The 12,903-nt window shown below is 37.2% G+C and overlaps 2 protein-coding genes and 1 non-coding gene across 4 annotated transcripts; all 3 read right to left on the bottom strand.

Moving 5' to 3' along the window:
- Positions 1-2,509: 2,509 nt before the first annotated feature.
- LOC103949625 (uncharacterized CRM domain-containing protein At3g25440, chloroplastic) lies at positions 2,510-4,929 on the bottom strand. 2 transcript variants are annotated; one of them, XM_018648028.2, is made up of 4 exons: positions 4,619-4,929; positions 4,206-4,521; positions 3,627-4,034; positions 2,510-3,181 (listed from the first exon to the last, which is right to left on the bottom strand). In XM_018648028.2, exons 1-4 carry the CDS (start codon positions 4,699-4,701, stop codon positions 2,624-2,626), a joined length of 1,365 nt encoding a protein of 454 aa, XP_018503544.2. In that variant the 5' UTR covers positions 4,702-4,929; the 3' UTR covers positions 2,510-2,623. The 2 variants fall into 2 exon arrangements, with proteins under 2 accessions (XP_018503544.2, XP_018503543.2); XM_018648027.2 differs by having other exon boundaries at positions 4,206-4,524; positions 4,619-4,927.
- A 3,413-nt stretch (positions 4,930-8,342) lies between these two features.
- Positions 8,343-9,838, bottom strand: LOC108866735 (calmodulin-like protein 3). The gene has a single exon (XM_018645906.2). It carries the CDS (start codon positions 9,394-9,396, stop codon positions 8,938-8,940), a length of 459 nt encoding a protein of 152 aa, XP_018501422.1. The 5' UTR covers positions 9,397-9,838; the 3' UTR covers positions 8,343-8,937.
- A 1,913-nt stretch (positions 9,839-11,751) lies between these two features.
- Positions 11,752-11,847, bottom strand: LOC125470360. Its single transcript, XR_007252667.1, has one exon. It is a non-coding gene; the product is annotated as a small nucleolar RNA R32/R81/Z41 (small nucleolar RNA).
- Between the last annotated feature and the right edge of the window lie 1,056 nt (positions 11,848-12,903).

The following is a 12,903-nucleotide window of genomic DNA, read 5'->3' on the forward strand; positions in this document are numbered from 1 at the left end:
GATTGACTTTGTCAGTGATGTTGCCATTATCATCTTGCAGGAAAGCGGGAGGACACTTACTGGTTCCTTCAACAAAGGAAACAAGATTACGACTACGGAGGAGAGGTAGCATTTGGGCGTGCCAGAGGGGGTAGTTGGTACGATCAAGTTTGATCGTGAGAAAGTTGGAGACATTTGGGAGGGGAATGGGAGAGGAAGAATAAGAAGCCATGTGAGGAGAGAAAAAAAAAAAATCTGTCGTTAGACTTTTAGCTCAGAGATACCATGAAAGAATTTAAGCTAGGGTTGTAAACATAGATTGCATAAACTCAACTCAATTTAATTATGAGTGAGGTATGGACTTCATTATATAGAGATTACAAGATGAGGTTGGTTACATATCATCTGATTACATTTGAAAATCAAAACTAAGTTACACATGAGTTTTAGATAAGGAAGGAGTGTGATTCCTTGCTATCTGTTGAAGAGGTTGAAGAGTATCCAACTTGTGTGGCTGACTTGGAGATACGTTTACCATGCATTTCGGACTTGGAGAGATATCTTGAATATTTGGTTTATCAGTAGGTCGTGGTCTTCGAACTGACAGGACTTGGTCTCTAGCTTTTACAGAACGCCCTCCATGCTTATTGCAGGATAGCCTACCGGGAAAGAACTCTCTTGTCAACATCTGATCGACGACACTGATCTATACGCATGATTAACCCAACACGCCTTGAACAATCTTTGTAAAACTCCTCGGCAGCATCTTCAGACTCAAATTCCATACCAAAACTACAACTGCATTCAAGTCCCTTTCGGCTGAAGTTTCAGGTGCTCCAGCTGTCCAATCCAATTTCACAACCACACATCACATTCTATTACATTCGAGAAACATAATTACTCTCTCTCTCTCTCTCTCCCTCCCTCTCCCACATCACATTCTGCTGAGTTTCCTCCTACCTTGAAGCCTTGAAGATTTTATATGCTTTTGTTGAACACCAAAGTTTCTTCCTCATGAATCACACAGTTACAACTATATCCTTGAAGTAAAAAACAATATTTTGAGTAATTAAACACTGGAATTACAGATATGGAAGCCAAATTCATTCTTCCTTAATCCCCGTTTTTACCATAAATCAATTAGAAAAGTTCATATCTTTAAATTTTCAAGATCTTTTCATTTACTTCTCTTTTCTGGGTACAAGTTTCCGTACACTCCAAACCCAAAAAATAATGAAATCCAAATTAAAGGGTAAAACCCATGATAGATTGTATACAACAAGCTCAAAATCTCATTCAAATTTTCCCGAGCAACCAAACACAAAATTACTCAATGGAAGAGAAGGGTAGCAGAAAACTTACTGGATTTGGAGTCGTTGCCAATCAAATCAAGCCAAGGTCTTGGTCTTGTATCGAATCTATGCTCCATTTTTCAGCACTCGTCCATAAACGGGTTCCAAACTTCCAACAAAAAGTTGACAGCTTCCGATTCGCTCTCTACTCCCATAATCCCCTGGCTAATTTCCTTCTTGTTTATTGTCCCAACGTCGTATTACCTCCATACGACGTCATTTCACCGTACAAGTAGTCGTTTAGTTGGACCACTTGTTTTTAGCAAGGCTTGGCAGTTTTTTACCTTTTGTGGTGTTCATATTTGGATTAAAAAACGAAGTTTTGAATTTGATTACTTTCGGAATACTTTGCTACTGAATCATACTTTGTTTTTACTGTGCAAATTAATTTTTACTAAAACGCTTTACGTTCCATCGGAAATGTAAAGTTACAACGTCGACATGGTATTATAGTAACCACATGTTTTCTGCAGAGCGTGACACTGTTGCGTTGCTACTTCAAGTTTCAAAATTGCGGCGTTACAGAAAGTGGTATCGATTTTGTAGTTTCTTAAAAAGAAACTAGAAAATGGAGCAAGTTGCCAAGTTCAGTGGCCTTGCTGCTTGGAGTTGCAGAGTTGTGATGGATGTGGAGAGCTTGTGTAAGTCTGTTGTACAATGAAAAACGTAAAGCAAGATTACTGGCATGCCATTTGATTTAAAAAACCCTTCCGACGCGCGCTTACCGATTCCTTTCACATAGCAACAACCTTTTTCCAACACAAACCTACTCTTTCCTTACAGTGACTTACAGAGGAAAGGAAAGGGGTTGGTGAAAGGAAGAGGCAGGTATCTATATGAATTCAGGAAAGAAAGGAAAGAGTGTGTAGGAGTGGGTTGGCGTGTGTCTGGTTAGGGAAAATGAAGGGGTATGTGTGTGTTGGAAGAGGCTGCTGGATGCTTGCTTAGGTGAAAGAAAGGGGTTTGTGGGAGTATGAATTAGGCAGAAGGAATGGGTCGTGTAGGGTTTAGCACCTCCTTATCATTGGAGATGAGTCTTACAATCGAACATAGCAACGAGAGACACGATGTAAATATAGTTCAAGATATAGTAAGAAACATAAGAGAAGTTGAGGACTGAGAACCTTTTAACCTTATTTATGAGAGTAATTCTTGCTCAATTTTGGGAGGAATAGGCCTTGAAACCAAATATTACCTTTAACTAGAAATAACAAGTATCTAATTAACAGGAGACTAAAAAAAGTGCAAGAATCTAACCATCGAATTGTGATCATAAGCAATTTACAAGTGTCTCATCTTCTTTTTTTCTTTAAAAGTGAAGCAGCACGCAGAAATACTCGATCAACTTCATCAAAATTTGGCAAGCCAGCATCTTCGTCCAAGGATTTATCCTTCTTTGCGTCCCTAGATATTTGACGCAGGTGATCCTCAAAATCTTCAGGTTCGCCATCACTTTCAACTGGAAACTTTTCAAACTCTTCCAAATACAGAGGTCGCTCTGCCTTCTTCTCGGTCTCCTTCTCAGAGTCGGTATCAAAAATATCAGATAAATCTTCAGAGTCTGAAGCTATATCCGCATCTGTTGAAGGGTCATCCTCAGAGCGTTCCTTGCTCCTATCCATCATTTCTTTTACCTTATTTGAAGCCTCCAGCTTCAACTTTGAGGAGCTCCCAGAGTGTACACTATCAGTAGATTCAGTACCAGTTTCTTGCGTTTCTTCAATGTAATCTGTATTGATGTCTACTTTCCTTTTGGCCTGTGCTCGAAGCAACTCAAGATCTTGTTCGAGTTTTGGAATATATTTCCTTACGGCTCGAAGACCATCCTTATACTTCGATTTATCCAAAGCCTGTATGGAGGAGCAGAGAACATAAGGGAAAACATGAAAACAAATAATGACAGACAGTGCTTCAGTAATATGATCAGGGAACCTAGTTTTAATTTCAACACCTGTCAAAAGTCTAACCGTGTTGTCGAACATATACCTGCATGTCATTGTATATTTGTGTTTTATTTACTGATGGATCTTTTAAACGAACATTATATAAGGAAAACTTGTTAGTTTTCCGGTCATGAGGAAGCAAGCAAAGGACTTGATTGTCATGTTATCAGGAATTGATTTAAAATGTTTATCAGAAAAGAGCAATGAGGCGCTTACAGTATCAAAATTAATTTCAAATATGCAGTTAAAAAGCACTCGGCTTGCGCTTGAAATGCAGTGTTCTAGTGGAGACAGTTAAAAGTCTAAATTCTCCGAAAGATCTAAGTTTAGAAAAAATAGACTATAAGCGAACCTTCTTCCTGGAGAGAGTGACCCTGGGTGACATGATTTCTGTTGGAGGCTGAGAATAGTTCTTCCCTCTATACATAATTATTGTGTATTCTTCATGAATGCCGAGCACAATCCCTCCAGTTAATCTAGCCAGCTCAGAAGCAATCTCCTTAACCTCTTCAGGTGAGAATGTTTTCACCACCACCTGCAGAGTTTGATGTTTCTTCCAATGCAAGTGCATGTTCAGAATCACACCCTGGTATATCCCCCGTCTACCAACGGGCACATAGTTCTTGCACTTGAGACCCATCTTCAGAAAGTAGAAGTGTTCCTCCGGTGTCAATATTTCTGGATCATGGTTAGTCTCCGATGGCTCCGAGGGCTCAATCTTTTTGAGAGCTTCAACAAGCCTTTCCTCTTTCCTTTGAGCCTGCAAAAACAGAAATCACATATTTTCATCAGTCTCTAAACATTTCGCAGAATCGTGCTACCTTTTTTCATGCAAACATCAGTTGAGAGATATGCTGAAAACTCCAAAATTGTCAGATAACTTGTACAAAATCAAAACCCAATACAACTCTTAACGTACAGATTATTTTACCTTTCTTAACTTGTGGAGAATTTTCTCCTCAGCAGTCATTCTCTCATAGTCTTTCTTCTTCTTATACCTGAAGAACTTGAGCCACCTAATCACGGCCCTTTTGCCCTTGAGCTTTTTCCTCTTCACTTTACCATCACCAGTGGCCTCAGCACCCGCGCCGTCTTTTGAATTTTCCAACGGCTCTACAGCCTTGTGCTCTGTGTTAACACACGGAGACGAATGAACCCCTTTTTGGCACTCCGACGGAAACCTTGCAATGCCCACCACGTCCCACACAGGCTTTTCATCGAACACCTTGTATACAACATCACCCAAGCTACTGCATTTTGAGGTCCAAACATGAAATGCTATACATTTCAATGCAATTATCACAGAAAATTCACTACTTTTTAAGATTTGGAGAAAGAGGGTACCTGGGTCGGTATATTTTGGGGTGGTTGTGGGATTTGAGAAGGCGCAGTGACCGGAAAACGCTCGGCCGTGCCAGTTTCTGCATTGGGGCTGAGCTGCGGTAGGAAATAGCAATCCTCTGTTTGGAGGATCCGAAAGAAGGCGAGTTAGGCCATCTGGAATTCCAAAGTCTCAAAATCCAACGTTTGGGAGCTCGGTCGTGGTAGAGTTCAACTGAATTTCTTCCAAAGTGTTTTCTGGCGTGTTGCCATTAACCCCAATTGGGACGACGAGAACCAGCAGCGTATGCACCAAAACGCCGTCGTATTTATGCTGGGGTGGTTGTTCTGTAAGTTGTGATTTTACCAGCAGGGTTATTTATTTTCAATGGAAAGTGATTTTTTTGCACATATTCATTTTAACCTTTTACTTAATTTTTTTATTTATTTATAAATTACATAAATCAAGTGAAAATAATAATCAGAATTAAACAGCGGAGTAAGAAGCTAAACGGGTGTTTGTTTATTATATCCCTCTCCACATTTGTAATAGTTACTTTTATTTACCTATTGTCTTGAGGGAAAAAAATAATACCAAAGTTGCATTCTTTTCCTCCATCATGGAAATCTTAGTTTGGACTGCTTTATACGACAACACATCACAGACAAGCGTTCAACTTAAATTTAATTGTTTGAAGTGAATTGTAGCATAACATAAGTTAACTTTATCATACCATTTCCATCAATAAGCAACCAATGCCATAGGCACACATGACTATGGTAATGTCATGAGACATGAAATAATTCACTTTAATCCTATTGGACTTCCAAATTTTACTCATTTTCTTGGCTAAAGAAGAGCTACCAAAAACATCTACATCATCTCTCATATATGCCCCAACTCCTAGAGATCAAAATTGATGAAAGATTGAGCAAGAAAATGGTCATGAAACAATCTAGGAGAACATAGAGAATGTCCTAAATATGCAAGAATATCAGCCACAACCTCAACCGCAACATATTTGCTTTCCAAAACACATGTTCAATGTCAACTTCGTAATAGATTCGACCTAAAATGTCTCAAATAATCGAGTAACAAAAACCTTTCATGACCTACTTTCGTATCGAAGATTTAAGACAAACCCGGAATGTGTACAATCAATGTGCACATATATATACTCTCAAATAAAGAGAGAGAGGGAGGGAGGGAGAGAGATGTCTCTCCCTAAGGAAATTTTATTTCTCTAAATATGTGAAAATGTTATTGGAGTACACACTAGAGTATGACATGCATTCAATGAACATATGTGCATACTAGAAAAAACTCCTAACTAGAATTATTGAAAAACAAAATGTGACAAGAAGATAATGTTAGGTTTAGAGGGCTCGAGAAAGCAAAGTATTTAACTCTGTGGTATAAAGTTCAGTGCAAGTGATGGATAGGGTTCAAATCATTGTGTCTTGAGTTCAAACCCTCCACCTCCCTTTAATTTAGATGAATTTAGTATAAAGTACCTACCGTTTGTCCAAAAAATAAATGGCATAAAGTTAGTAATTTAGGGTAAAATATTTTTATGAAGACTTGAGAATCTTGTTTGGCTCATGAACTTGAAGTCGTCTCTCATGATCTCATTTTGGTTGGATGTTTTAAGAGCAAACGGTGAAAGCTAGATAAAATATAGAAAAAGCTAGCATGAGTGTGATTTCAACCAGCTAGATGTGAGATACATTGGACTTTATCTCCATGTGATCCATGCAATCCACATCGAGATCAAATGAAACAGTTTATATATTTGCTCTTTAGTCTTTGATTATATGAATAAAAATTGAGCTAAGGAGGTTAGTTGCAAATTCTAAGGTCTTATATGCAAATTGCTTAAGATCAATCGATCTTATCATCAATCTGAATTGATATACAAACAAATTAAGTCTGGTTTAGTGGTTCAATTTTCTTTGGTGGAGAGAATATGGCTGAGGCTGTTGTTTCCTTTGTGGCCGAAAAGCTTGGTGACTTCATAATTAAGGAGTCAAGTTTGTGTGCGGAGTTGGCGATTAAGCTTGCACAAACCGAGCTAAAAATGATGCAGGGCTTGTTGAAGGATGCAGATGCAAGCCAAAGAGATGAAGAAGTAATACGTGTTTTGGTTGCTGAAATTAGAGATGATGCTTATGATTTGGAGGATGTCAGTGAAAACTTTGCCTTGAAGGTGACTTCCAAGTTCCAAGAGGAAAGGAGGAGGTGTTAAGAGTTTTGTGAAAAGGTTCCGTTCCATCTTGATCGAAGGAGTCAATCTTCATGAGATAGGGTCAGAAAGTGGGAACATTACAACCAAAATCTCTAATTTGAGGTTGAGTAGTTTGCAGGCTCACAACATAAGGGAGAGCCGCAGTTACACGTTAATGTGAGGAAGCAACAACTAAGGCGAACCTGTTCTCATGTTAGAGAATGTGATGTTGTCAGGTTAGAGAAGAGTGTTAAGGGAGTTGGTTATGCATTTGGTAAGAGATAAACATCACCGCCTCCGAGTTGTTTCTATATGTGGGATGGGTGGCTTGGGCAAGTCCACTCTTGCAAAACAGATTTACCATCATAATGAAGTAAGACGCAGTTTTAGCTCTTTTGCTTGGGGTGTGTATATCTAAACAGTTTCAAGTGAGAAATGTTTGGCAAGAAATTTTAACGGAACTCATTTCTGCTACATGTGAGCAGAGAAAAGAAATCGCTCAAATGAGTGATGCAGAAATAGCCAAGAAACTTTGTCTTCTCCAGAAAGATAAAAGATGTTTGGCGGTTCTTGATGATATTTGGAGTATTGAGGCATGGGACTCCTTGAAAGCTGCATTTCCATAGGAGGAAACAAGGAGCAGAATATTACTCACCACACGTAGAGAAGCAGTAGCATCGCATGCTGGTCCAAGTGGTTTCCTCTACCAACCCCTCCCACTATAAATGAGAATGAGAGCCGGAAATTGTTCGAAAAGATAGCACTTCTTAGAAGGGATAGTGATATTGGTATTTTCTCAATGACTCTTTTATCTTTACTTTTCTTGTTTGAATATTGACTAACGATTAACAAAACTATAACAGAATTGATCGCATTTAGTTTTTTCTTGTTAGGATATGAATGTCGTCACATCAACAAAAAAAATGGGTGGAAAGAAAAACTTACGTTTTACTTTTAGGCGTTGAAATGAATGTTTTCGACTGTGTCAACTTTGAATGTCTAAATAGCATTACTCTTCTCTCTTAGTTATAAGTACTTTCAAAATGGTTTGAACAGCAGCCTTTATACTGTGAAGTGCTGTTAATTTGGTGTTTTTCTTTCAGACTCGGAATTTTCAATAAGCTCTTCAACGGTGTGCAGGTTTGCCATTAGCCATCAATATTCTTCTTACAGGAACAGGTGACGAGTGGGATGCGGCGCATAAGAATGTTTATGCAAACATAAGGAGAAGCAAAGGCCAAGAACAAGCGTACGCAGGCACAACATGGCTGTTAGCATTGAGTTATGACGACTTACCATATCATTTAAAGCCATGTTTTTTTTTATTTAGGTCAGTTTCCTAAGGATAATGAGATTCCAGTGAATAAGTTGGCTAACCTATGGACACCAGAAGGTTTTATTTCTTTGGCCCAACATAGACAAAGTTCAGTCGAAATTAACCATGGAAGGTATTAACTGAGTTGGTCGAAAGGTGTGGCTGAAGTTGGGGAACGGGGTTTGGTTAGGAAGATAAAAACCTGCCATGATCTTATGCGAGACATGTGCTTGTTGAAGGCAGAAGAGGAGCATTTCCTCCAAATCGCCAATTTTACCGCTAGAAACAAAGTAATTGGTAAAGTTCGAAGAGTTGCTATATACTTGGACGAGAAGGTTGAAAAATTGGTTCCATCAAAAGATGAAAGAGATGTCCACCTTAGATCGCTCTCATACTTTGGCTCAATTCATTGGATAGCAGGAAGTAAAAAGTTATTACAATCAATGTTCAAAGATTTCAAAGATATTGAAAAGATACCAATCAAAGAAATGAAAGAGTTTGCATTCTTTTGAAATAAAAATGAAATTATACAAGAGAGAGAGGCCTCTAAACATCTAAACAATAAGGCTGCTCTTCTTTTGTATCTCCTCCTCTATTGAAAAAAAAAAAAAAAAAAAAAAAAGGTGATGATTTTCGTACTTTTGTACTCCCTTTTCCCCCTTCTGCACCCCTTGTTTTTCTTGCCCTTAGATCAAATAAACTCGAAGGCGAAGCAAGGTACGCAAATAATGGGTATGGAAGGAGTGCAGAAGGAGAAAACGAAAATTCGAAAATCACTACCATGGAAAAGATCCTTCTGTTAGTTAATTTGAGCTTAAAGCAGCAAACCCACCACCTTTCATCATCTGCTTAAACTCCTTGAAATTCACCCTCCCATCACCATCACCATCAACTTTCTTTATCATGATCTTGCAATCCTCCAGTGTCCTCCCTTGCTTGAGCCCCAAGGAAGACAAAACCGACTGCAGCTCGTCCACCGTGATGAACCCGTCCCCGTTCCGATCAAACACATTGAACGCCTCCCTCATGTCCTCCTCCTCGTCCCTCTCGCCCATGATCGTCTGGTACAACGCACCGAATTCATCAAGGTCCACGAACCCATCTCCATTGACATCGATTTTTTCAATCATCTGGATCAAGTCCTTGTCCGGAATGTAAATCCCCAGCTTCTCCAACGAGTCCCTCAGCTCCATCTTCGTGATCCGCCCGTCCCCGTTCTGATCAAACATCTGGAAAACCCGCCGTACCTCCGCCCTGTCCATTAAAATTGCTAAAAAAATTGATTCACCACCAAATAGTACGATTCAAAATTCGATCGGGATATTGAGGAACCAGCAAAAAAAAATCCAAATGATAAGAAAGAATCAATTTTTGGAAGAAGTGAGAAATGGAGGGTAGAAAATATGGGAAAAAACCCTGAGGAAAAAATGGTTGCGAAAATTGGTTAATACCGAACTGAGAATTTGTGGTGGGTTTGTTCGGAGTTGTTACAAGGAAAAAGGAGGTGAAAAATCGATGAGGGTCAAACGTTTATACGTTGATGATTGATTGGATTAAAATTTTGGTTTTTAACGATATCCGTTGAAAAACGCGGGTATTGGTTTGAAGTCGTTTGGAATGAAACCCGCCGTTTTTGCGGCGCTGCGTTTATAATTGTGGCGCCGTATTTTCTCGAATTAGGACTTGATTTTAGGGGTTTTTTTTTTTTTTTTTTTTTTTTTTTTTTGTTTTCTGAACTTTAACGAAAACTTCTGATGATCTTCATTTTAATGAAAACCGTATTTTTACTCTAAAAAGTCAATCCTGGTACTATTCGTTTACAACAACTTTTTGTCATTTTCGTTAAAACTCAAAGTTGAAAGTTTTCAAGCAATTTTCATTAAATTTTTTTATTTTTTATTTTTTATTTTTTTTATTTTTTTGTGGTTCAAAGGTTGCATTTTTGTTGGAACACAAGTTTTGTGCAAATCGTAAGTTTCCGCATGCCCAAATTATAGAATGGAGTTGTGGGTAATGTATTAAAGCTAGCTTGGTTTTTTATGGTGAAATTTAACTATTATTCAATTATCATACTTAGTAACAAGTACGTGAGTTAAGCTAGTTTTGTAGTGATAAAAAAATGAGGTTTGAAGTCCTTTAGAAGTACTTTTAAAATAACCGAAATTATTTAAAAAATATATATTTTTGGATTTCAAAAACTCTTAAGTGATTCGTGCAAGAAGCACTAGCACCTGTTATGTGATTCATGTAGAGAGCACTTCAAGTATTTTTTTCAAGATTCATTTTTATTTTTACTAAAAATTTATTCCATATATTTTCGTTTTCAACAATTTTAAAAGCAATTTCAAACGAGCTTTTAAAGTAAAGTGGTTGTCCCGTTGCATCCAAATTCAAATCTAAAGTGATTTCTAAACACCTTTTTTTCTCCAAAGAACGGGCAAATTTAATTCATTTGAATTATTTAAATAAAAGGTTACTTCTCCAAAGAACGGTCATGTTTATTTCATTTGAATTAATTAAATAGAAGGTTAGGTCATTTCCAACCGAAAACTGGTCAGAAGGCTCGTTTTAGTCCTCTGGTCCTCCAAGAAATTAATATTTTAATGAACAGTGCATGATTATATTTCTTACCATCTCCAATCGAAAGGCCAAAGGGCCATAGACCAAACATAGCCCTATGAAAAAAAAAAAAAAAAAACTTTCTCCAATTGAGAGCCAAAGGGTCATAGTGTCACATCTTGCCCTGGGCCCCCACCACAACCTGGGTTCGACACCACCGTCCGCTTTGGGCTACCACACCCTCACGGTTTTATTTTTGGGAACTCACGTGAGCAGAACTTCACATAGAGCCAAACATAATTTATTATTTTAATTGAACTACTATGGTTATTTAAATTAAATTACCTCAATAATTTTATGTTATGATTTGTCAATAATTTTCATGTTGTTAAATGTTTTTAAAAATGTTGTTTAAGTTTCATATTGTTAATTTTTTATTATGTTGTTTAATGTTACTTAATGTTATTTAATGTTGTTTAATGTTACTTAATGTTATTTAATGTTGTTTAATGACTTAGAAAGTTATAGAAAAAAAAAATAGAATTTTTAAATTTTGTAAAAAAAAAAAAAAAAAAAAGAAAAATCAAATATGAAGTCAGCATGTGGCTCAGCCTGGGGTCGGTCGGTTTGCCCTTTTTTGTCCAATGGGGCCCAAAAGCCCTTTGGGCTGACGTTTGGTTGGAGATGATTTTCAGGTTATTTTCAACCATCTGACTCTCTGAACCCTTCGATTGGAGATTATCTGACTCTATCTGAATTGAAAATAAAAAGTAATCAACATAACCAACCAAGGGGAAGGTGTCTAAAGATTATTTGTTATTCAAATCTTCCATCCCCAATTAGCTATTGTTTATATAACATAAAACCTAAGATTAAGAGTCCAATTATGTTCAACTCCATTTTATTTTTTGAGCCTTAATGAGAAACTTCTAGTGAGACTTTATTTTCAGTCCAATCTCCGAAGTCTAAAGATCATTTTAGTCCCACCATTTTTTTGCGCAAAGAATGTGTTAGAATTTGTTTGTTTTAATTCCATATAGTAGCCCTTATTTATTTGTTTTAGAATCAGAAAGAACGTAGCGAAGAGATATTATTCTGATCACGTTAAATCGAAGGATCATCACCCTTTCACATCTCTTTCATCATTTTCTTCATAAATCAAATTCAATTCACAGAAAATATCAAATTAAATTTAAGAAAATATAAAAAAAGTGTAATCCAACCATGTGCCCACAAAACCAATAAAAGTAAAAGGGATAATGGGCGAGTAGTTGGATAATCTAGAAAAACTAGAGCTGGATTAATATTGCAAACGAAGAAATTGCCTCAAAACATCGACTGTTTAGGGACAGAGTGCGTTTGCTTAATTATTTATCAAACTTTATAAATTAAATTGGGGGAAAAAAATGGAAATGAAGATGTACGTGTAACAGTAGTAAAAGGGCCTGAAGAATCAGGAGGAAGTCAGATTCAGGCGAGTGCTACTGCCGATTTGGATTTCGCAAGGTTTGTAATTCATTTGGCTGAATCGTTGATTCGACACCCAGTCAAGAAGCTGAACTTGCTTACCCTTTCAAAAAATTCAAAGCAAAATTTGATAAAATAAATACAGAGATTTTAAATCGAATCAAAACAATCGAAGAAGCGACGGCGAAGATTGATGGAGGAAAGAAAAGGAATTAGAATCGGACGGAAGCTGCCGCGGAAGCGGAAGAAGAAAAGGAATCCTGCACACGACGATACTGCTAATCTCTCTGATATCGTAGTATTTATACAGAAAATTAGCAGGAACTAGGGTTTTCTTTTGCTAGAGTGGGCTCAGCCCTATAGACTTCAGACTAAGGATTGTTTGGCCCATTGGCTCGAGTTTGGGCATTGTATCAACACTCACGAACGTTACTTGCAGCCACGATGGTTTTGTGACAGTATCACAAATTAATCACTTATTAAAAAAAAAAATTTAAAAAAATATTCAAATTAGTACTAACCGTTATAAATGGCAACAACAATGTTTTTCAACCGAAAAACAAAATATGATGTGGCATGATATGGATTAGCACCCTTCACCATTACTAACAAAATTAACGCTTCAAAACTCTTTTTAATTAATTATTAAATGCATTTTATTTACTTTATTATTGATTTTATTAAAATATATTATAATATTTGAATTTGACATATCAGGTGAAGAACAAAACGTTAAAAGATGT

Source organism: the organism of the source record quoted next, unplaced genomic scaffold, assembly GCF_019419815.1.
Source record: "Pyrus x bretschneideri cultivar Hongxiangsu unplaced genomic scaffold, Pyrus_bretschneideri_v1 Contig10, whole genome shotgun sequence".
NCBI classification, from domain to species: domain Eukaryota; kingdom Viridiplantae; phylum Streptophyta; class Magnoliopsida; order Rosales; family Rosaceae; genus Pyrus; species Pyrus x bretschneideri.